General features: G+C 42.3%; 1 protein-coding gene across 1 annotated transcript; it reads right to left on the bottom strand.

The window, feature by feature from the left end:
* Positions 1 to 2,071: 2,071 nt before the first annotated feature.
* Positions 2,072 to 26,281, bottom strand: rdh12 (retinol dehydrogenase 12). Its single transcript, XM_084310653.1, has 7 exons — positions 25,472 to 26,281; positions 21,605 to 21,723; positions 21,001 to 21,156; positions 20,785 to 20,889; positions 13,843 to 14,052; positions 11,153 to 11,342; positions 2,072 to 3,115 (listed from the first exon to the last, which is right to left on the bottom strand). The coding sequence occupies exons 1-7, from the start codon at positions 25,543 to 25,545 to the stop codon at positions 3,013 to 3,015; spliced, it is 957 nt and encodes a 318-aa protein (XP_084166779.1). The 5' UTR covers positions 25,546 to 26,281; the 3' UTR covers positions 2,072 to 3,012.
* Between the last annotated feature and the right edge of the window lie 235 nt (positions 26,282 to 26,516).

Genomic DNA, 26,516 nt, shown 5'->3' with positions numbered 1-26,516 from the left:
GGTGCCAGCATCCAGAGACAGTCTATATACTGAGATGGATCACTGGGGTAGTTTAACCAGAGACAGTCTATATACTGAGACGGATCGCTGTGGTAGTTTTGAATTGGGAAATCCATAACACTAAAGGTGGCGGCAACGACAAAACTACTAAATGTGATTGAGTGGTTGCCATGGTAACTAAGGACAAAAAAGTGTCCTTTTTTATTAGATTCTGTGTTATGTAATTTACCATTGACTTCAAATATGAAAGAAAACTGATGTGTCTTGACAGATTCTTAGATGCAGATGATTCCCATCTAATGGGAATTCAGCTGAATTTACAACCCTCTGCCTGCACAGTGTATTCTATTCTCCCATCACATGTGTAGAGGACTCCAATACAATATATAATACAATGTACAGAGTCAACTAATGTAATTGAAGTTGAACTCACAACTAAATCGTTGATCTTGTCATTTCTATTAGGTTTAGCAATGGTCTCTGCTCATAATATGGTACAAGGTTTGTGTTTCTATCTGCAAATAACAGCCTGTGCAAGTAACCCCCCATATTTCCAGTCTGTTCCCGTTAATTCCCATATATTCCTGTCAATTCCGATGGAGTTTCCTTTGAATATTCCCCCACATTTTGCAACTCTGGTCTAGATGGAATTGGGTCACATGTGTCCAATGTTGAGACATAGAAGGGAAGAGCACATGGGGATATAAACGCATACAGTCACATTTAAATAAATGTAGCCACAGATGACGCATAGCATAACAAAACACATAACATAACAAGTTTAGACACACACAGCACTGAGATCTCATAACCTCAGATGTAGGGCTGGGCTTAGGGACTTTCTCTGTCTATATTTATATCACAGAATCTGCTCAAATATGTCAAATCACAGGTTATGTCAACCCATCAACGTTAATCCCATTGAACTGCATGGTCATGTGACCTAAAACTAAAAGTGCCATTTTCAAATTACATTCTCTCAAATGATTTCAGATCAAATATTGTGAGGAATGTAGTTAACTGTATCTGTTTTTGTTTTTATGTACATTTTTGCAAACCTAACATGCCCAACATTGTCTTAAGTAGCTTTTCTTCTCAGAAGGTGAAGCCTATGTGATCACCATATATACCGGTACTTATTAGGTTATAAGTTATTTGTTCATTTACATGACAATCACCTGTTTCTGGAACCACTTTTTTTTTTTTTTTATATATGACCTATGTTATCTTTGAGCCTGAGCCTTATAGCCTGTCTGATCATGTGATCAAATATGTATCTGTCATATCAGCTGAAGGTTGGATATTGGGTGAATTTCAAAACTGTAAAAAAAAATGATGTTTGTCCATGCCTCTTTCTCCTCAGTCACTCTGGTTAAAAAGAAAAAGAAAATATACTGAAATGTGGAAAACATCTTTCAGGATTTATGTCTATCGTCTGTGTAGTCAGAGGCAAAATGAAACGAAGCCATTTGAAACGAGATACATTCATTGTCACTTTGTACCCTGTTGCACTCTTATCCTCCCGGTCCCTATGACCGAGGTCACTGTTGCACTTTATACTTAGCCAATCTACATTAGAAATGTTCTTAGAAAAAGCAAAACATGAAATAGCCGCTACGATGTGTCGGGTTCATGAGAGGTTTGCGTTTTGACTGATTTGTAGAACAGAAAGAGTGACATGAGAAATAGCATAATCCTCAGAAAAAGGGATTTATGAGGGTAGTGCAGCCAAGTTGAATGGATTTGATAATGAATCTGCTTCTCAGATTGATATAATTACTGTGATACAGTGGCCATGTTGATAATATCTGACTAATAAACTGTGGATTGTGTATAAATGTATATTGTGCCCTGGGTTCCACTTTGTTCATAACAGATCCTTTGTCTAAAGAGCACCCTTTCCCTGTTGCCCTTCGAGAGAACCTTTTGTCCTCTCGCCAGGCCGTCATTGAAAATGAAAATTTGTTCTTAATTGACCTGCCTGGTTAAATAAAGGTTAAAGAAAAGTACTTTTTTGACGATATTTTACTGGTATGCAAGAGGATGACACAAACCACCTCCTAGTAATATTTCCATTTATTTACATCAAATGTAAACATTCAACTCTGAACATGGTTGTAAATATTGTAAAAGGCATGTTGTACTTTAGTATAAAACATCAAACAACTGTAAAGTCTTGGCAGCCTTAATTGTGGTGAATGCTAAAACAAAATGAAACATAGAGGAAAACCGTAAAACGTATGAAAGCTTGGAATGGTAAAGAATATTTCTTGCGATTTTGTGAAGGCAAGATCTGTTTTTCTGAAGACAAGGCCTTGAAATTGCTCAACTCTTGTGCATTGTTCTAAACGAATATCTTAAGGACTGCAATTTTATTTAAGTATTGCAATTTTTGTTTGAGCAGATCTCTTGCTTCATGATTTGAAGTTCATTATTAATCTTTGCATTTTTCATTCGGATGAACGGAAAACATTGCAAATATACTTGCAATTTTCCAGAAAAACAGACACAAAATCAAGCAATTATGTTGTGATCATCACTGAAACAGCCCCAAATTCTGCAGGAAGAGATAACAAAAAAAGCAAAACACAAGTTCCATAAAGCAGTTGATAAGACCCTGTCTTGACCCTTCACAGTATCCTATAGGATCACAATAACCTATGTTGCTTTTTTGCCAGAACTGTTAACTATTCACATTGTGTCACAAAAATATTTATCAAATTATTTGTACATAGTAATACAGCTGAGTTTTCGGGTTTGTGGAACTGTTTGTTTAGCTAAATGTCCACTTGTGAAATTCCAAAAAGCTCAACTTATTATAATGTAATTACTGCATTATCACACCAAAATAGCCAACTTCACATTATATATATAATCTCTTACACCCAAATGCTGGAATCTCGATGGGTAACTCGATGTTGGAAGTACATCAACACTGTAATGAAAATGGAATGAGTTTTGAAATGGAAAGTGACTGAAGTAGCTTCCTTGGTGTGGATGAAAAAGGCCGCCTCAGTCCCATTCGATGCAGAGAAGTTCACAGCTGACGTTCCACAGTCTTTTCGCCTTCTCCTCGCTCCTCCCCTGTGGGGCGACGAAGGCGGGGGCACAGTCGCTGTGGAAAGGAAGAGGGGCATAGGGTGTGTCACATGACTCGCAGAGTACACGCACGCAGAATTACCAATAATAGCTATTATCCCTGTCGATGCCTTATTTGGGATAAGTGGTTTGTATACATCTTCAACTCTGCGAACACGCTGATGTTATGTGACATGCGCACACCGTCTTCTCCAGAGTAAGACAAGAAGATGGATAGATTTCCTCTTATGCATTCAGTAGAAAGCTAGAGCTGGGTGATATAACGATAACGATAATTATCGTGATATATTTTAATAATAGATATCGGGGGGAGAAAATATACAGCGGTCAGTTATTTCTCGTTAACGGACCGCTGCTATGGGCAACGCACAATAATGACCGCTGATACGGGTAACACAGTGCTATTGACCAATCACAATCAAGCATTTTGGTCGCAGACAGTCACGAAAGCTAAGCTCAGCATATGCACAGCTGCACTCATCAGGTAATCAGACCACACACCTGCCGGCGATGACAGAGGAGCCACAGAACAACTGCGTCTGCATTTGATCTCGTCTTGTCGATGGTGTAAAATGAATTAGGTATATTGTTAGTAAGTTAGCCATGTAATAAGCGGGATAATGTATAGCTATACTCGGTCATTGTCGCAAAATAATTGACCTTCACTGCGTTTAGAACACCTCGGCGCGGCGCCTCAGTGTTCTAAACTCCGTGTCGGTCAATTATTTTGCGACAATGACCTCGTAGCTATACATTATCCCTTACATATGATATTGTTATCGATATCGTTATCACAATATCATTTTTGGCCATATCGCCAATGAATGGAAGCGGATACGGACCAGCTAGCCTAGCTAGTGTTCCGTATCCGCTTCCATTCATTTGTGCTGAGCTAGGCTAGCTTGCAGCCGGATGGCTTTCCACTGAACGCACAGTGAAAGAACTGGTATCTATCTATCTTGTCTCACTCTGGAGAAGAGCATTTCCCATAATGTTGGCGTGTTGCTTTAACATCTCCCCGTCCTGTTTACATAAACTTTGTAACAGAATATTGCTAATATCACCATGGAAACGGAGCTAACACTCTTTACCGATAAAGTCAACAGTGAATGGCATAAGGACTATTAACCTCAGTCTTGGTGAATCCCAGCCAACTTAAAGGAACACGCCAACATTTTGGGAAATTAGCTTACCGTCTTCTCCAGAGAGAGACAAGAAGATAGATACCAGTTTCAAGTCAAGTCAAGAGTTTTATTTGTCACGGCATACAAGTATACAATGAAATGCGGGTGGTCTTGCCCGCAACGATGTGCAATACAGTAGTACAACATATAATAGAATCCAATAAAACAACATTGTGCAATAAACAGGTAACATAGTGGGGCATCTCGGTATTTGTACATAAGTTATTTACAGAGCATGGAGGACATGCTAGGTCCTTTGGTAGTGCAATACACTGTTACTGTTGCTATACTATTTTTAAAGTGACCTTTCCTTTGTGGCCATAAGTGTGGGCGTGTGCAGCATGAGCGTGTGCTTGCCCACACTCATTTCCCACAAACCCACAAAGTTTCCTCTCTGTGCGTTCAGTAGAAAGCTATCTGGCTGCACGTTAGCCTAGCTTAGCACAATGAATGGAAGCGGAGATGGCCGGTTAGCCTATTCATTGTCCAACTAACACCTCTCCCGAAGGCTAACCGGCCATGTCCGCTTCCATTCATTGTGCTAAGCTAGGCTAACATGCAGCCAGATAGCTTTCTACTGAACGCACAGAGAGGAAACTGGTATCGTATCTATCTGGTCTCTCTCTGGAGAAGACGGTAAGCTAATTTCCCAAAATGTTGGCGCGTTCCTTTAAGTGGGATAAGAGCCTGTCTGGAATTCCTTTGAATAAGGGATGACGCCAACTCCAAAATGAAATACTCGAATATCCTGAATAACAACAGGATACCGGTGTGTCGCCACCTGCGAGATCAGAGAACTAGTATCCTCCCCGGGGAGAGAGCACGTTGTTGCTGACGAGTCGAGCCTTGCCTCGGTGGGCTTCGAGGCCCACAGTACAACAACACCGCCTATGATACTATGAACAACACCGCAAAGACGAGGAAAAGCCCCCAAAATATGAAACCTCAGAAGGACACTTCAAAGAAGGAGCCCGAACCATAGCCAACAGTATTATTTGCATTTCAGTATTGCATTTGTTAGGAATTACGAGTGAGTCAAACCCATTTCTCGCCAAATCTGATGCAAGCCATTCCACTTACTTGCAGTACTACTATACTAATGGTAAATGGTGCATTTTATATAGCGCTTTTATCCAAAGCCCTTTACAATTTTGTTCCTCATTATATATATATTATTCACCCATTCACTCACACATTCACACACCGACAGCAGAGGCGACCATGCAAGGTGCCGACCTGCTCATCGGGAGCAATTCAGGGTTAAGTGTCTTGCTCAAGGACACTTCGACACGCTGCCCGGGAGAAGCGGGAATCGAACCGAGAAGCTTCCGATTACGACCGCTCTACCTCCTGAGCCACTGTCGCCTAATAATTATAGTTGTTATTATTTGTAGTAGTATAAATAAAGCTGTTTGAGGCGATATGTGTTTCATATAACCATTGCACTAGCATCACTTAACAAATATTGACAACAAGCTGGTGCCAATCAGAGATTACACGTTTCAGTTTTCCTCAAGGGGGCGTGGTTAGCGGGACAGGCTTCTAAAATGCTGTGGCTAATCTGGGGCAATGACCTCATTCCTCTCTTGCCCCGGGATGATGGGAACCTTCATCTATGCAATAATTATATATATATAAATGAGAATATATATATATATATTCCAGATAAGCTCTTATCCCATTTAGAAGGAACCCACTTAAATTGCTGCACTGGTTCCATCAGACGCTTCGTTTTTAAATAGTCGACCTGCAGTCAACCTGTAGCCTCTAGGTAAGGGTGGAGAGCAGGGGAGTGCAGATATTTTGGGGGGCAGGGGCTCAAGCTACAAAAAGGGCACTTAACCCACAAACACCCAGGGATAGATCCACAAAGAATGGATTGCACGGAGCAAGTTGCACCCTTACTTACAATTCATTATGAATTGAAAATGGGGGACCCTGATGTAAACAAGACGAAAGTCTTTCTCTGGTCTGCATCCCCTTAACAATTGTGTGTATTGAGCCATACTGTATTGTACCCATTCTGCAATCTGTTAACACAATTTTCATTCAATCAATCACCGTGCAGATTGATTGATTGAATGAACGTGAAATGAAAGAATGCAATCCATTCTTTGTGGATCTAGCACCCAGTGTCCATATTTGACAAAAACAACCTGGCGGCGTAGTTTGGTGACAGAAGTCCAGCTGCTCTCGTGAGCTGGTCAGTGCCATCTGTGTATGTTCTGGTAAAGACTGTGTGACACAGTGGCCCATGTAGTATCAAAAAAAGCCAATGGCAGTAGTATTGTATTTCAAAATAAAAGAAAACTATTTAAAATTCACTCATTTCACTTTGAACACATTTTTATATGACGGGACCTGATTTGAGATGAATAATAAGCACATCACTTAGTCCTGGCTGCTGTATATGAAGGGTTCTGGGGTGAATAAGGGCCGATACTTTGGCTGGAGTTACACCTAGGGTGTTTTCGTTTTGTTTTTCAGATGAGTTTCGCTTTTCCAGGTGGCAACGTAGTGGCAGCAGATTCGTTTTGCAATCTGAGCACAGTGATGTAGTACAATGCCAAAGCAGTAGATGGCAGTAGGTGGCGAACATGAAGGCAATTTTCAACCAATCAGAACTTGAATGTGCCAATACACTTCTTGCAAAGAAATGTCAACAAGCCGCCATCTTTAAATGCCTATGCAGCACTTATTTCAAGTTTCAAGTTTCAAGTTTCTTTAATAGTTGTCATACAGAAGTACAGAATACTTTCATACAAAATGCTTCTTACTGTTACGCTCCAGAGACTGTGCTAGACAAGATAGTATCAAATAACATAGTATAGCATGTAATTTAGAAGAAGAAAATGAGGTCACAGTGTTCGGTATAGACATATGTACAATGTTCTGAGTTACCATATAATATACAATACTATGCAGTGTACTACTGTACAGTACTATATAGTGCAAAGCAGAAATGGGATGAGGTACAATTTAGGTACAATTTACAGTAAGGTGTACGAGTTGTAGTGCAATCCTTTTTCAGCAAAGTGTAATAAAAGTGCAATAAACAAAACGGATACATTCACTGTGTTCTGCCTCTCATTTGTTGATGAAACAAAACTAACATCAACACAAGTGACCACCAAGAGCGGATAGTTTAGTCTCAAAAAAGATCGGCAATGTTGTTAGCTACATTGTTAGCTACATGCTAACGTTAATGGAATATGCCAGTATAACAGTATAGCATTGTGGCTAGCAGCTAACGTTAGCTCACGTTAACCAGCCAGCACCAAACTGATGATATCGGGAGCTATCAGTAGCTAGATAACATTAGAGACAACGCCTCGTGTATTAAACAAAAGTGAATAGATGACTGGGCCATTTTGTTTAATGCTTGTTAAGATTGAAAGAGGAGCTTGAGCTAACAGGGTCTGATAGCTAACGCTAGCTTGATTGATTGATTGATTGAAAACTTTATTAACAGATTGCAGAATGGGTACAATACAGTACAGCTCAATACACACAATTGTTAAGGGGATGCAGACCAGAGAAAGACTTTCGTCTTGTTTACATCAGGGTCCCCCATTTTCAATTCATCAGGACATATATGACATACATGACATACAGATATTCAGTACTGCTACATCTATACATTTATGACATACCAGATTTGCAAATACAGTACTGTTTGTGATACAGAAGGAGTCAAGAAAAGGGAGTATATACATTTGACGTAGAAACTGTACATTGGAGGAGGTTGGGTGGGGTTGTGTGGGGGGGGGTTGGGTACATTGGGATATTGTCAACCATACTGGGTAATTTACATTGGAGGTGGTTGGGGGGGGGGGGGGAGAAACACTGTATAAACATGCAAAACTGTACATTGAGGGGGGGGGACACTGTACAAACAAGCAAAATTGTACATTGGACTATTGACAAAACCATACTAGGTAAATGACTGTACATTGGAGGGGGTTGGGTTAGGACATTTACAGGGGCCAGTTTTGAATTGCAGTCTCCCGTAGGTGTCCCTTGAGAGTGGTTTTGAAAGTGGGTAGTGATCCACATTCCTTTACAGCTTTGGGTAGGGCGTTCCACATTGATGTGGCATAATTGCGAAACGTGTTTAGTCCCTTATTTGAGCCGAATCTGGGTTTAACATGATTTGTGGCGCTCCCTCTGGTGTTGTGATCGTGGTATTCACTGACCTTTGGGAAGTATTTTGACATGTACATGGGTACCTTGGTCGTGTAGTGTATCTTGTAGACCAGCTCACGTTAGCCAGCTGCTCTTGCAATCGTTAATGCTAGCAGAATGAATGGATGTAAACTTTATTTAACATATTGCATAATGGGTACAATACAATACGGCTCAATACAAACAATTGTTAAGGGAATGCAGACTGTTGTAGCTTGGACTGGGGTCCTTATAACAATAACTTGACACCACATGGTAGCTGCAGCTATAGCTCTGTTGTCACCGGACGTTGGTGAGAGCACGCAGATGTGGGTATCTACTGCGCATGGGCGTTGAGCAACAGCGGCTCCGCGCAGATTACACGACACGTTGTCGGCGAGTTTTGGTGAGGAAAACACCTTTTCAGCGTTCCCACTAGGGCAACGCGTTTTCCTGCCAAAACGTAATTTCTATCTAATAGGGACAGCAAACGTATTCAAAACGTATTCAAACTAAAACAAAAACAGTGTGTGTAACAAGGGCCTTTGTTAGCTCGCTGTTCTACAGAGATCTAGATCTGTATTTCTCCAAGCTGCAAACATGACGCTTCGTTAATAATAATAATGGATTGGATTTATATAATAATAATAACTTTATTTGTATAGCACTTTTCATACAGAGGTTGCAGTTCAAAGTGCTTCACAACAGTAAAAAATACAGGCATAAGCGAGCATAAAAAGATAGACAGGTAGAATCACAGTGTTTCACATTAGGATCTAGCATCCCAATAGGCTCTCCGCTTACAGTTTTCAGTAACACAAATAGTAAAAATAGTTTAAAATTATTCAGTTTAAAAATAGTAAAAAAATTATAAAATAGAACGGACATAATAAATACAGGCATGAGCGAGCATAGCAAGATATGGCAAATCACAGTGTTTCACATTAGGATCTAGCATCCTAATAGGCTCTCTATTCAATAATACTCCTGTAATTCCCAACATACTTCACAGTACATATTGCTGTAACTTTAGTGATATTAGATCACAGGGACACGAACCCACACTGTAACTTTAGTGATACTAGATCACAGGGACTCGAACCCACACTGTAACTTTAGTGATACTAGATCACAGGGACTTGAACCCACACTGTAACTTTAGTGATACTAGATCACAGGGACTCGAACCCACACTGTAACTTTAGTGATACTAGATCACAGGGACACGAACCCACACTGTAACTTTAGTGATACTAGATCACAGGGACCATATAGCGCTCTTCGTGACACCCCAGTGACCCCAGAGCGCTTACAGAGTCCATTATTCGTTCATACACAGTCATACCGGTGGTGGTAAGCTACAATTGCAGCCAGAGCTGCCCTGAGGCAGACTCACGGAAGCGTGGCGAATAATCATCGCCTACGGCCCCTCCGACCACCACCAACATTCATTCACATGCATACACATTCATACGTGGCAAGTAGGTTAAGTGTCTTGCCCAAGGACACAACGGCAGTGGGATGGACATGGGCTTGAGCGGGATTCGAACCACCAACCCTTCGATCATTGGACGACCCGCTCTACCCCTGAGCCACGCCGCCCCACGTTAAATTCCACCCTCGACTCTGTTGTCCACATCCGTGAATAATTTGTTTAGGTTTAACAAGATTATTCCCTGTCACCGAAAAAAGAGTAATATATATATATATCGGTTTTCGACTCCCAACGTTGGAGAAAACCTGGCCTGTTTTCCAGAGGGTCTAATCTCACATGACCTACCTGAAGTGTTTCCCAGAGGTCCTAATCTCACATGACCTACCTTGAAGTGTTTCCCAGAGGGTCTAATCTCATATTATCTAAAGTATTTCCCAGAGGGTCTAATCTCACATGACCTACCTGAAGTGTTTCCCAGAGGGTCTAATCTCACATGACCTACCTGAAGTGTTTCCCAGAGGGTCTAATCTCACATGACCTACCTGAAGTGTTTCCCAGAGGGTCTAATCTCACATGACCTACCTGAAGTGTTTCCCAGAGGGCCTAATCTCACATGACCTACCTGAAGTGTTTCCCAGAGGGTCTAATCTCACATGACCTACCTGAAGTGTTTCCCAGAGGGTCTAATCTCACATGACCTACCTGAAGTGTTTCCCAGAGGGTCTAATCTCACATGACCTACCTGAAGTGTTTCCCAGAGGGTCTAATCTCACATGACCTACCTGAAGTGTTTCCCAGAGGGCCTAATCTCACATGACCTACCTGAAGTGTTTCCCAGAGGGCCTAATCTCACATGACCTACCTGAAGTGTTTCCCAGAGGGCCTAATCTCACATGACCTACCTGAAGTGTTTCCCAGAGGGCCTAATCTCACATGAACTACCTGAAGTGTTTCCCAGAGGGTCTAATCTCACATGACCTACCTGAAGTGTTTCCCAGAGGGCCTAATCTCACATGAACTACCTGAAGTGTTTCCCAGAGGGCCTAATCTCACATGACCTACCTGAAGTGTTTCCCAGAGGGCCTAATCTCACATGACCTACCTGAAGTGTTTCCCAGAGGGCCTAATCTCACATGAACTACCTGAAGTGTTTCCCAGAGATGGAGTGTATCTCCTCTGCCAGCGCGCAGTAGAGGGAGGTCCTACCTGAAGTGTTTCCCAGAGATGGAGTGTATCTCCTCTGCCAGCGCGCAGTAGAGGGAGGTCCTACCTGAAGTGTTTCCCAGAGATGGAGTGTATCTCCTCTGCCAGCGCACAGTAGAGGGAGGTCTGCGCCCCTCCCTGCGGTGTCTTCAGGAACAGGCTGAAGACGGTGAACATTATTGTCATCAGGGTTGAATGTCTCATCAGCTCCGAGTGGACCGTCCCCGGGTGCACAGAGTTCACCGTCACGTTACAACCTGGGACACAACAACACCAACACGCGGGGGGGGTTGGTTACCATAGAGACTGTGTAATGGGAAAACCAAGGAAATGATAAAAGAAGGAAGTTCAAGTTCAAGTTCAAGTTCTTTAATAGTTGTCATACAGAAGTACAGAATACTTTCATACAAAATGCTTCTTACTGTTACGCTCCAGAGACTGTGCTAGACAAGATAGTATCAAATAACATAATAACATAATATAGCATGAATTTAGAAGAAGAAAATGAGGTCACAGTGTTCGGTATAGACATATGTACAATGTTCTGAGTTACCATATAATATACAATACACAATACTATGCAGTGTACTAATGTACAGTACTATCTAGTGCAAAGCAGAAATGGGATGAGGTACAATTTTAGGTACAATTTACAGTAAGGTGTACGAGTTGTAGTGCAATCCTTCATCCATAAATATAAAGTGTGGGGAGTGGGTGCTACAGTGTGTTTGTTTAAAGTGGGTGTGTGCTATAAAGTGTGTGGAGTGGGTGCTACAGTGTGTTTGTTTAAAGTGAGTGTGTGCGTGTGGATGTGTGTGCTATGTGTGTTTGGTGGTAGTTGTTGTGTAGTGTTCATTCATTGTTCGTTTAGCAGCCTGATGGCCTGGGGATAGAAGCTACTTCTGAGTCTTTCTGTGCTCGCCTTGAGACTCCTGTATCGCTTGCCTGACGGCAGCAGTTCAAAGAGGCAGTTGTTCGGGTGGCTCGAGTCCTTAATAATTCTCTTAGCCTTCCCCTTGCAACGCTTGTAGTAAATGTTCTGGAGGGTGGGGAGCCCCCCTCCAATTGTGCGTTCGGCTGAACGTGTCACTCTTTGTAGTCTGCTTTGGTCCCACCCTTTGGAAGGGTCATCGCGTCACTGTGTAGCGTGTGAAAAACGTCCAGTTCAGCCGGCATCGAGTTGAATGGGATCAGCAGTCTGTCTCCTTGTTTATTTATAACCTAATTTAAAACAGGTTATTATCTTGGATGTCATAATCGTTAGCAATCGTTGTTGCTTTGTTAACTAGCTAATGTTTGATATATTGGTTGATGTATATTTTCCTCAGATAGCTGGTATGTTTTTTTATTTGAATACAGGCTTCAATAAAAGCATTGGTATTCTGATGTCATGACCCTTCCTTGAATGAATGAATTAATTAATGAAAACTTTATTTAACAGATTGCAGAATGGGTACAATACAGTACGGCTCAATACACATGTAGACACATGCAGACCAGAGAAAGACGTTTGTCTTGTTTACATCAGGGTCCCCCATTTTCAATTCATAGTGACATTTATGACATACACAAGTTCAACATACATGACATCATGACATAGGGACATACAGGTATATAGTACTGTTACATTTGTGACATATACCATATGCAAATATACAGTACTGTTACCCAGAGATCCTAACAGAAAATATATTCATATGATGGGGAGGAGACTGTCTATTAGGAGGGGGTGGGGGGGGTGCGCTGCTGCTCTAGGAAGAGTCATATTTTATTTATACATATTTGTATATATTTTAACAGGTTGACCCCAATTCAGGTAGAGGGGTCGCCTGGTAATCAGAAGGTTCCTGGTTCGATTCCCGCTCCTCCCAGGCAGCACGTCAAAGTGTCATTGAGCAAGACACTTAACCCCTAATTGCTCCCGATGTGCAGGTTGGCACCTTGCATAGTTGCTTCCGCCATCGGTTTGTGTGTGAATGTGAGGAACAAAGATTGTAAATCGTGATATATAAATGCACCATTTACCATTTAATACAAATATGAATAATAGATAATAAACGGTTGCCACTTCGGAACCCCCCAATCTCCCCTCACAAAATCGATAGCGTACACATCAGCATAATATGAACCATTTTAGTCTGTTCCTGTTGTTGGCGCTCTGAAGATGCGTTTATCTCCCCAACATTCTGCTACAGACAGTCCACTGTCCTTTTCATTTAGAAAGTGAGTTTAGTAGGAGGAAATTAAATTTTAAACATCAGTTTGCACGTACCACACTTAAACAGATGTGTCCTTCAGTTATTGTTGTAAAGTTGTGGAATTCTCTCCATAGCGAGCTTAAGGGATGTAATAGTGTTTGTCAATTCAAAAAGAATTATAAAAAAAAATATTTAGTCAGTATGAAAGTCAAATGTGATCTGAATAGTGAGATATTTTCTTTCTTTTTTTCTTTTCTTCTTCTTTATTATTATTACTATTATTAAATTTTTTCTTGTTTAATCTGTGGATTGTTTGTTTCTTTGTATATGGTATACATTTTTATTTTGTGTAAATTAGGTTGTACGCCGACCACCAAGTAATACTCGTTTAGTTTAGGAATAGGGGGCAGGTGACTATAAGAATTATTCTTCTTCCTGCTCCTTTTGCCCATGGTATGGTATTTATGATTTTGTATGAAAACTCTATGATTGTATTGCTTCCATGTGGAAAATAAAACTCTGAATCTGAATCTGAATCTGTTGATCCTGTCATTGTTACCTTTGAGTCTGCGGGCCAGCTCCCTGGTGAAGAGCACGTTGGCCAGCTTGCTCTGGCAGTAGGCCAGTCCGCTGTTGTAGCTGCCCTGGCTGTGCAGGTCGTGGAAGCGGATCCAGCCGAAGTTGTGCGCCAGGGAGGAGATCACGACGATCCGGGCCGGCGCACTGCGCTTCAGCAGCCCAATCAGGAGGTAGGTCAACAGGAAGTGCCCTACGAGAGGTAAACAACGCACACAATGATTTAGTGGTTACACGTTTTAATAGAAAGGTCTTTGGTTGTAATCAACTAAACATTAATAAACCTTATTACGGGTGGTTAGCACTTTTGCCTGACAGCAGGTTGTGGAGATTGCATGTTCTCCCCGTGTTTGCGTGGGTTTTTCAGGTACTCGGGTTTCCTCCCACACCAAAAAGACATGCATGCTAGGCTTCCTCCCGTTGCCCTTGACCAAGATACTGGCATTACAACTGGAGTCCCGGGGCGCCGCACTGTGTGGCTGCCCACTGCTCCTAAATAGTTAGGATGGGTCAAATGCAAGGGGATTAATAAAGGTTCAACTTTACTTAACTTAATGAGCAGTGGATCTGTGCAGACTCCCTGTCCTAGACAAATAAAAATGCCTTGTCGCCAAACAACTCCCGACCCACCTGCACTCCAATAACCCCTACAGTCCGCTTCACGGCCCCTCCACAGCACAGAAACTGCACTCCTCAAAGTACATGACCTCATGCAGCAACATTCTCGTAAGTTTCCTCGTAAAAATAACCTCATAGGATGTTCGTAAGAGAAAACCTACGATAGTCCCCCCCCGGATTCATCAACGTGTGGAGAGGTTCTCTTAAGTTGCCAAAATGATCGCAGCTCCGAACTCCTTGAATGAAGTACGTCACTCATTCTCAAACTGGAAGCGTGTTCTCGTACACCTGAATTTGCATAGACACTCCCCGGCCAGCTCCTTATAAGGCGAGGGCCGTGTGCAAAACGGAAGCGAGAGGCTCAGCATTGCATCTGTTCAGTGCTGACCCCCGTATTCAACAGGTAGCGCTGAAGCGATTTTAGCGACTGCTAAAAATGTGATTAGATTCAAATGTATTGTCATCATACAGCACAAGTACAATACGAAAAAAATAAGTTTTGCATCTAACTAAGTACAAATGTAACAGTAATAGTAAAAGTGCAATAGTAACATACAATGCACAGGTGATTAAACTGGGTATAAAATATATAAATACTACTGAGTAATAGTGCTTATCAGATGCATGTACAGAGTTGTACTGTAGTATTCATATGTACAGTGATACAGGTATAAAGACTACTGTAAGGCATACTGTAGAACATGACATCTCAGCCGGACCGTCCACCAGCGCTGCCCCCCCCCCCGTCCACCAGCGGTGCCACGGGTGCACCCAGTGCCCGTGGCAACATGGCCCAGGCGATGTTGGACAGCCAGGAGAGGGTCGCCAACAGCCTGGAGAGGTTCGCTGACAGCCAGAGGGCCGTGGTGGTGATGGAAGCGCTTGCGGCCATGCTGGCCCAAATAAAACGCACATTTCCCTGACACCCTTGTTTGAGTATTACTGAAGTATTGATTTATTGATGCATTGATTTATTGATGTATTGATTTATTGATGTATTTATTCACTGTCATTTGCAGTGTTGGTGGTGTAGTGCTTTTATTTATTTTCAGACATCACAATGCCTCAACGAGGCATGACTGTAAATGTAAAACGTAATTTTTTAATGAGACAAATATTGACGTATTTATTATTATTATAATTATTTAATTCCGAGGAGAATCGACGTGAACGCAATCACCATGATTCCTCCCAAATAAAGCCTGCAAGAACAAAGACTGCTCTTCCATCTTCCGCTCGTAAATGCACTTAGCTACGAGCGAAACCCAGAGAAGGAAACGTTCGTGAATGCCAAAATTGGCCTGAAAAGGGTGTAAAAAAATTACTAAATGTAAGTGGAGCTATGATGAAATTTGCTCTTAACGTTTGTCGTAAGTCCGTTGGTGCATGAGGTCCATTGACCTCCTCACCTCTGCTGACACTGGAGCCCTTAACATTCTCACCCTTGACCTGAGTGTCGCCTTCAATACTGTGAGACACAACATCCTGCTCACTAGACTTGACGACCTCGTTATTGAAGGCACCGCACTCCGCTGACTCCAGTCCTACCTCTCCAACACATCACACTTCAATCCACTTCACAACTACTCCTCTCTCACATCCGCAGTCACACAAGGTGTTCCCCAAGGCTCTGTACTTTTTCATCATCTACATCAGGGGTCAGGAACCTTTTTGACTGGGAGCCATAAAAGCCAAATATTTCTAAATATATTTCATTGAGAGCCATATAGTATTTTTAACATATAATAAATTAAATATGTCTTACTTTTAATGCGACTTCTGGTGCTGCGTGGTTTTGCTGATGGCCTTGTAATCTGGTTCATACGTGGTGAGATTGAGCTTCATGCAGGCGTTGAGGCTTCCATCAGTTAAACGTGAGCGTAGGTTGGTCTTAATGTTCCTCATATGCGAGAATGACTGCCCACATGCATATGTAGAGCCAAACATGGTCAATACGGCAATACTCACCCTGCATTGTGTGGTATGTCACAGGAAGCTCGTTCCAAGTTTTTTTTTTTTTTGATCCACTTTTTCTCCCATTTTTCTATATTTTCTCCCATCCCAATTTCGTATCATCCAATTCAACCCTCCCCTGTCACGAACGCTGTTTCTTGCCTCCCACAAGCCGGCTGCAATGTGGACTAAGTCATACATAGCACAAGTCCCCTCCGGTACTTGAGGTAACAGCAGTCGCATCTTTTCACCTGCGCAGCTCGATCTATCAGTGTCGAGGAGTAACGCGTGGGAGGCTCACGCTGCCCCCGACACTTCCTGATTCTACTGCGCAGGCGCACCAACCGACTTGTAGGAGTCGCTTGTTCACAACGTTCGATCCCCACCCTTCAGTTTTTCCCTCCCCGTAATACGGCCAATGTGTATTACTGCGGACGACCAGCCAAACTGAAAAACAATGTGGAGAGCTGGATTCGAACACGCGAATCCTAGCGTCTCCACACTGGTGGCGAGTGCCTTAGACCACTACACCACCTAGCCGCCGCTCGTTCCAAGTTTTAAGAATCGGCTGGTCTTCAGGTTGAAGATTTTTAATTTCTGTCCACTTGTGTTCCCTCGCCAGCTCTGCTCGCTATATCTTCAGCTACAGATACTATTAGCTGTATCTTCAAAACTAATTTCTGTTTACTTTAAAATGACACAGTATTATTAAGAAATATCACAATTTTTTTTTTTTTTTTACTCAAAAATTTCTGGGAGCCATACGCTGTCACCAGAAGAGCCATATATGGCTCGCGAGCCATAGGTTCCCGACCCCTGATCTACATCCTTCCTCTCAGTCATATTCTCTGCCATTTCAACTTGGACTTCCACTGCTATGCTGATGACACTCGGATATACCTCAGCACCAAATCCCCCCACAACCCTCCCCTCTCTTACATCAACTCCTGCATGTCTGCAATAAAAGCCTGTGCTTCTAGGGCAGCAAAAATCCCAATCACAGTTATTTTGGTCAATATTATTATTTAACACAAAACTCACTGACTTTGGAAACATGCATTTATTGAACTTAATTATGAATAAACACAACAGTGTATTTCCTTGAACTTAAAAACATGACCTGGCTCAAAGGTTTGACCTGGCTTGAAAACATTACCTGGCTCAAAAACATGACCTGGCTAAAAGCTGATTATCTTATGATATGATATGACCTATGCTCCCCAAAGAGGACCTATGCTCTTTGGGGACCTATTGGGACCTTTGGGGACCTTTGGGGACCTATGCTCCCCAAAGAGTAAGTAAGTAATGATATGATATTAGCATTTATAATGCCCCGAACACGAATAAATGGACAGGACAAAGAAACAGGGAACAGGGAACCAGGCAGACGGACAGACAGAGAACATAAGAACACCTCAGACACACAACACAACAGCAAGGTAACTAGTGATCATCCAGAGCGAAAAGGTGGGTTTTAAGCAAGGCCTTGAATGTCTGTACAGTGTTGGCAGACTTGATCTTGAGGAGGAGCTTATTCCACAGTGTCGTCGCCATCACTGCAAAGGCCCGGAAACCCTTTGTCACAAGTTTGGCACTTTGTCACTTGTTTTCATAATCGTTGGAAGCCACAATCGTAATTGAAAATGAAATGTGATTAATTGCCCAGCCTTTCTGTATGCAATACAATTTCCTCAAACTCAACAGTGACAAATCTGAACTCCCCTTCGGCTCCAAGTCCACCCTCAGCAGAATCAACAACCCCACACTCACTATTGACGCCATCCAGCGTTTCCGTTAGCCGGTAATTACCGGTATTTGACCGGCAAAATCTGTTGAAGTCCGACATATTTAATCTCTCCGGTCTTAATGTCCGGTGAAAATAATTCCCTGAGTCTAAGCACAATTTGATTATTTGAATTGTATTAAAATAGGCTAAAATTAAATAGCCTATGCGATGAACGAAACAATCATTACATTTGTTTCATCGTTGCTTCTAATAATGACAACGACGTTGTCAGCGAGAGCTTAGTGCTGGGTGTGCGAACTTTTGTGAAGCTGCAGAGCCGGAGCAGCAGCAGCACAATGCAGTACTCCAGCAGTACTCCAATTCAGCCATTTTCAATTCAATGTTGGGTGGGGGGCGCTGCTGTGCGGTCCCCAGAAAAGAGCCAATAACAGCTGAATCTGCTGCTCTGCATCGACATACTCTCGCAAATAAGTCATTGGGAGGTGGAGAGAGAGAGAGTCGTCACGCAAACCCACGAAAATGTTGCTGTCTCTCTCTGCCAAATTTCTCAGTTCTTCGCTTGATATAATTAATACAAATGTCCAATATAACGGAATTTGTTAGCTCATAAAAATGTGATTATAACAGACTGTTGTTTATTAATGTCGGGCGGCTGCCCACAGACACCTATTTGATTTAAAGTCGGCAGCAGCACGAGTCTCGGGACTTATTTTATTTGGAATATAATGACTTTATACGCAAAAGTAGCCTAGTTTTAAGTAAAAATATTATAAATCTACATGCCTTGATAATGTCATTCTTTTGCCTATCAATTGTTTTTAAGCTCAATAAACTCTGACCGGAATTTCTCTCATTTGACCGGTAGATTGAAATCTACCGGACACTGAGGCCGGCAACAATTTTTTCGAACGGAAACCCTGACGCCATCACTCTCTCCCCGTCCTCCCAGACAGGCAACCTTGGCCCGATCCTTGATCCCACCCTCTCCCTCGAATCCCATATCCATCAAATTGTCAAATCCTCTTTCTACCACCTTCACAATTATTGCAAAGATGCTGAAACACCGATCCCCACCTTCCTTTCCACCCGTCTTGACTACTGCACTCCTCTACGGCATCAGTGCTGCTCCATCAACAGCAAATCCTGGCACCACATCACCTCAGTCCTAAAAGACCTCCACTGGCTTCCTGTCTTCCACCGGATCAACTGCACCATCTGTGGTCTACTTACAAATCACTTCACCAACTGGTGGTGATACACTGGTAAACCTTTTGGGCAACACTGTTGGGCAATGTCGTGCAAGCGGATCTTTCAACACGTTTGTACTGTTTGCGTGTCAACCTCTTGTCGCCCAGAGACACTCTATTGTACGTTTTCCCCTCTGTCTCACTTCATTTCCCAATGGCAAGCAGTAAAGCACATCATCACCCTTAACTCTGCACGGCAGCTGGCTTCCCAAGATCACAAGATCGTGCGAGAATCCGTCTTGCCAGGTTTCAAGTCATGCGCTTGTGCCCTGAAGCAGAGTGGTCCTGACCAATCAGTGTCCTTTGAGGAACAACTGGCAGCTTAAAAAAATAAAATAAAAAATTAAGTGCCGGCCCTATTCCAAACAGTTGCAAAGGACGACTTCCCAGATGGCTTTGTGTAACAGATCGTCTGGCGGGTCAGGTTACATTGCCCTATGATGTTGCCCAAAAGTTGACCAGAGTATCACCACCCTAACAGCTCACACAAAGACTTCATGGCATCATAAAGTCAGAGAGACCCGTTCATTGTTCATTGGGGGACCCTGATGTAAACAAGACAAACGTCTTTCTCAGGTCTGCATCCCCTTAACAATTGTGTGTATTGAGCCGTACTGTATTGTACCCATTCTGCAATCTGTTAAATAAAGTTTTCATTCATTCATTGTCTATGGAGCAGCCCCAGATTATACATCCCAGTGACATCACCAATAGGAGGGTTCTCTCTCTCTGATTTCTAGCTTTACGAGAGAGTGGTGTGTGTGTTCACAAAGACCGACTCGGCTGCCCTGGGACACAGGAAGACAGTGTTGTAGTCGAGTCACTAAATCTCGAGTCCCGAGTCGAGTCTCGAGTCCCCAGTGTTCGAGTCCGAGTCCAAGTCCGGGTCACCAAAGAAGAGCCCGAGTCGAGTCAGAGTCGAGTCCCCATTACCCTAGTCCGAGTCCCAGTCCAAGTCATCAAGGTTGAGTCCACTCCACTCGGGCAGTCAAAGAGCTGACGTACAAATAAAGAAAGTCTACATTAAACATAAATGACACAGCGGTCACCGTTTCAAAGGGAGTTTATTTACTTTGTGACACAATAGCCAAACAAATGCACTAGCCATCAATATCGTATGCCAAAAAATGATTAGGGCCTATTACAAAGAAAATAAAAAATAAATAACTGTATTTATCAATTAACAAGTCCAAGTCCTCGTCTGCACCTTCCGAGTCTGAATGCAATCAATGCTCGAGTCCAAGTCCAAGTCCGAGTCATCAGTGCTCAAGTCTGAAAATCAGTCCAGGACTCGGACTCTACAACACTGCAGGAAGAATAAATGTATTAATCCCCAACAGATTTCGGCGTATAGTCTCACCCAAGTGATTGACTCCGATCTGCATCTCAAAGCCGTCTACGGTCTTCATGTAGGGACACATCATCACTCCAGCGTTGTTGATCAGGATGTCAAGTTGGTTGACCTCTGAACGTGAGAGCATTGCAAAAAAACAGGCACATGGCAATTGTGTTACCTGTTTTGCATGAATCGATCAGGGGAGAACAGGTACGTTACAGATGGGGAGGCATCACATACCTTTAAGAAAATGCTGTGCGAAGGCACGTATGGAGCAGGTATCTGCCAAATCAAGCTCTCGAACCTCAACTTGTGCGTCACGGTAAACCATACGGATGCTGGCTGCAGCAACTTCGCCCTTTTCCACATCCCGACACGCCATTATCACCCGGGCCCCTGTCGTAGAAAGACAATCGGCATTGTTATCCATCATCAAATGGTAAATGGTGCATTTATATAGCGGCTTTTATCCTAAGCGCCTTACAATTTTTGTTCCTCACATTCATCCGTTCACTCACACATACACACACCGACGGCGGAGGCGACCATGCGAGGTGCCGACCTGCTCATCGGGAGCAGTGAGGGGTTAAGTGTCTTGCTCGAGGACACTTCGACACTCTGCCCCGGGAAAAGCGGGAATCGAACCGGGAACCTTCCGATTCCCAGACGACTGCTCTACCTCCCGAGCCACTGTCGCCCCCCTCCCTCATCGCCCTCTCAATGAAGATGAAATTATACACAACCAGTGACATCTTTCTGAAACGTGAAGGCTCGGATTACTAGTGCTTCGTGGAAGGGCCGTCGAGGAGGGCTCAAGAGAGTCCACATGGACCCAGGAACTGACCTCTTATTGCTAGGTCCAGGGCCGTCTCCTTCCCAATCCCTGTGTTGGCACCAGTGATAAGGACTGTTTTCCCGTCCAGACGGGCCATAGACCGACACACTCCTCCAGCTGCATATTTCCTTAAGAGAATAGGACAATATTATAACTATATTATTACTGAATATTTAACTACGGTATATATTAACCCTATGTATTGTTATAATAGACAAGAGCCACCACAGAGCTTGAATGAAAACGTCTGCAATCAACTTGGCCCATGCTGACTCGCCCCCCCCCCCCCCCCCCCCTCTCTCCACACTGAACATATTGAGACCCGTAGTCTATTATTCAGACATTTTTAGATAATGATTATTAGGCTCCAGCGTCACGTGGTACGACCCACGCCACCAAACAGAGATGCTTCCAGCTGCAGACCTTCAGACCAGCGCTTACAAGCCCCGCACATACAAGCACCGCACATAGCAACCCCTCGCTTCCATTGGCTGATTTTGGTGACGTGATTTTGGGTCACGTTGCACGTTGCACTGCGGGATTGATTGATTGATTGATTGAAAACTTTATGGTGACGTGATTTTGGGTCACGTTGCACGTTGCACTGCGGGATTGATTGATTGATTGATTGAAAACTTTATTAACAGATTGCCGTATGATTTGGGTCACGTTGCACTGCGGGATTGATTGATTGATTGATTCATTGATTCATTGATTGATTGATTGATTGATTGAAAACTTTATTAACAGATTGATTGATTGATTGAAAACTTTATTAACAGATTGCCGAATGGGTACACGTGACCACAGGCCCTGATTGATTGATTGAAAACTTTATTAACAGATTGTAGAATGGGTACACGTGACCTGACCGATTGATTGATTGATTGATTGATTGATTGATTGATTGAAAACTTTATTAACAGATTGCAGAATGGGTACAGTGACCGATTGATTGATTGATTGATTGATTGATTGATTGATTGATTTATTGATTGATTGATTGATTGATTGAAAACTTTATTAACAGATTGCAGAATGCAGTACAGCTCAATACACACAATTGTTAAGGGGATGCAGACCATGCAGTACTGTTACATTTGTGACATACAGTAAATATATACAAGGGGGAGGGAACTGTACATTTATGATGAATTGAAAATGGGGGACCCTGATGTAAACAAGACGGAAGTCTTTCTCTGGTCTGCATCCCCTTAACAATTGTGTGTATTGAGCTGTACTGCAGATATATTTCAATTGCCTTACTTATTTACATAAGTATTATAGGCCTACAGCAGTATTGTACAGACAGTCTGTGTGAAGTCTGTGTGGTTATCCAGCTGCACAAAGGCAGAGCAAGAGGCTCTACAGAGGGTGGTGAAGGCGGCAGGCAGGATTGTCGGGACTCCTCTATCAAACATCACCTCCGTCTTCACCTCCCGCTGCCTCCACCGCTCCAAGTGTATCATCAAGGACCAGTCTCACCCAGCACATCACCTCTTTCAGCTCCTTCCCTCAGGGAGGAGATACCGGTCCATACATGCCAAGAGTTAAATATTTAAGAACAGCTTTTTCCCCCAAGCAGTCAGACTGTTAAACGCTCATTGACTGTCCCCTCACGTGCACCATGCACTTACCTGGACTTGATAATCACTGTTACCACTCATCATGCACTTTATTTAAAATATTCTGTTATGTACAGTGTTATATGTGTTTCATGTATGTATATATTGTACTACGGTCTGTGGGAGCTCCCCTGAAATTTCACTCACGGTCATATAAGAGTTTTAATGTACCATGTACAGACATTGGATTTTCTACCCATAATTTGATTTAAAACATTCCATAGATTTTTACCATCATTTCTCACATCATATAACCATGGTTTAAAATATTCCCTTTTTCTCACCTTATTTAACTTTGTGACTTGATTACGTAAGGAACGGTACTTTTGTCTGTCATCTGCAGAACTGGAACACACTGATGCTTTTTTGGCTACAGTATGTCTCTCTCATTCATTAAAATTCATTAAAAGCTACTATCTATCCATGGGGCTGATTTGTTTCTGACATAAATAAGTCCAGTGCAACCTCTGGGTCATCCTCACAACATACCTCCTCCCAGTTTATACCCAACATTTCATTAATAAAACCTTCTACATTAAAACTCTTATATGACCGTGAGTGAAATTTCAGGGGAGCTCCCACAGACCGTAGTACAATATATACATACATGAAACACATATAACACTGTACATAACAGAATATTTTAAATAACGTGCATGATGAGTGGTAACAGTGATTATCAAGTCCAGGTAAGTGCATGGTGCACGTGAGGGGACAGTCAATGAGCGTTTAACAGTCTGACTGCTTGGGGGAAAAAGCTGTTCTTAAATATTTAACTCTTGGCATGTATGGACCGGTATCTCCTCCCTGAGGGAAGGAGCTGAAAGAGGTGATGTGCTGGGTGAGACTGGTCCTTGATGATACACTTGGAGCGGTGGAGGCAGCGGGAGGTGAAGACGGAGGTGATGTTTGATAGAGGAGTCCCGACAATCCTGCCTGCCGCCTTCACCACCCTCTGTAGAGCCTCTTGCTCTGCCTTTGTGCAGCTGGATAACCACACAGACTTCACACAGACTGTCTGTACAATACTGCTGTAGGCCTATAATACTTATGTAAATAAGTAAGGCAATTGAAATATATCTGCAGTACAGCTCAATACACACAATTGTTAAGGGGATGCAGACCAGAGAAAGACTTCCGTCTTGTTTACATCAGGGTCCCCCATTTTCAATTCATCATAAATGTACAGTTCCCTCCCCCTTGTATATATTTACTGTATGTCACAAATGTAACAGTACTGCATGGTCTGCATCCCCTTAACAATTGTGTGTATTGAGCTGTACTGCATTCTGCAATCTGTTAATAAAGTTTTCAATCAATCAATCAATCAATCAATCAATAAATCAATCAATCAATCAATCAATCAATCGGTCACTGTACCCATTCTGCAATCTGTTAATAAAGTTTTCAATCAATCAATCAATCAATCAATCAATCAATCAATCAATCAATCGGTCAGGTCACGTGTACCCATTCTACAATCTGTTAATAAAGTTTTCAATCAATCAATCAGGGCCTGTGGTCACGTGTACCCATTCGGCAATCTGTTAATAAAGTTTTCAATCAATCAATCAATCTGTTAATAAAGTTTTCAATCAATCAATCAATCAATCAATGAATCAATGAATCAATCAATCAATCAATCCCGCAGTGCAACGTGACCCAAATCATACGGCAATCTGTTAATACAGTTTTCAATCAATCAATCAATCAATCCCGCAGTGCAACGTGCAACGTGACCCAAAATCACGTCACCAAAATCAGCCAATGGAAGCGAGGGGTTGCTATGTGCGGTGCTTGTATGTGCGGGGTTTGTAAGCGCTGGTCTGAAGGTCTGCAGCTGGATACTATTGACCAAACAGGGCCGCCTCATAACCAATGGCTCTGCGCAGTGATACAGATCTATGATATAACTCCGCCTACGTACAGCCGCCTGATAGGCATATAATGTATACTATAGCCGGTTTACCACAGTGAAAAACTGTAGCTCCGCAATATTATTTGTTATATTCCGATACAAACCGTATATATAATGTATAAATGTATATAATGATTTATTAAAAAATGCATTGTAGATAATCTTATAAAATAGCGTTGTTGTTGTTATTCATATCGTCTTCATTATAACAGCATCCTTCTGCTTACCAAGTAGCCCTGCACACACTGCATTTTTCTATCCATGATGCAATGCAACTAAACAAAGGATATAATAAAAGACAGTGAATGGGTATTGGTTGGCGTCGCTACTTACCTGATGTGGGGTGCAAATAAAACCATCATTAAAATCACTACTCCGAGCCCTGCGACAATTAATAAAAGCACCATGATGACACGGAGGTGCGTGTTCCTCCCTCCTTGTGTTGCTGCCACTGTTCTCTCGGCAGAACAGCTGATGCCAAAGCACACAGTGAAGCTCGTAGCTGCTGGTGTCAGAAATGCTCCTCAAATGGAATCATGGGATTGTAGTTTTAGCAACTAGGTTAGTGAAATGGTGAGGCTTGATCATTATAGAATGTAGCTATTCGTCATTCTATACATGTGCCCGATGTTCCTAACATTTTGTTATTTTATTTTTTCTGTTTTTTTTTGTTTTTTTGTTATTCTGTTTTTTTCTGTTTTTTTTATTTTGTTATTTCATTTTGCTGTTTTTTTTTTCATAAATAATAACTTGTCTTCAATTGAAACTATGATTTTCGAATAGTAGAATATTTTAGGACAATGTAAAGCATTATATTATTATTGCCAGACCTGAACAGGTTACATTTTAATTTGACAATAGCTTGGCCAAATTAGGACTGTGATTTTTTTTTGGGGGGGGGTTTAAAAAGGCACGTGTTTGTAATGTTAATTTAAATGTTTATTAGTGTCTGTTTTTTGTTTATTTCGAAATGGAGTGTGATATTTTCTGAAAATATTTTATTCTGGAAATAGTGTTATAGTGTATATAATTATTATCAATAGGATACTACTACTACTACTACTACTACTACTACTACAAGACCACTACACTTCCGCGTTACATTGAAATCAAGGAGGAGATTGCGGGGGTCAAATTAATGGATGTGGACGAGAGCCGTGATGGAAGTGGTTGCCGATACGGCTGTGGGGGTGCTAGAGACATGATCGAATAGACGTTTATGCGCCTCGCTCTCCTGAACACGGCGTGACCCATAACTAATCGATCAGAACTAAATCGGCAGAGAAAAAGCCCATTTTAAAGCACATATTCCGCATGGACATGCGCAGAGTGCCCATGGAGTCTGGACGACGCGCGATGACGCTCGAATGAATGTGGA

The sequence above is a fragment of the Notolepis coatsorum genome, assembly GCF_963971535.1.
Source record: "Notolepis coatsorum genome assembly, chromosome: 3".
Classification (NCBI taxonomy): domain Eukaryota; kingdom Metazoa; phylum Chordata; class Actinopteri; order Aulopiformes; family Paralepididae; genus Notolepis; species Notolepis coatsorum.
Note: the sequence above shows the minus strand (reverse complement) of the source record. Positions and strands in the feature narration are given on the sequence as shown.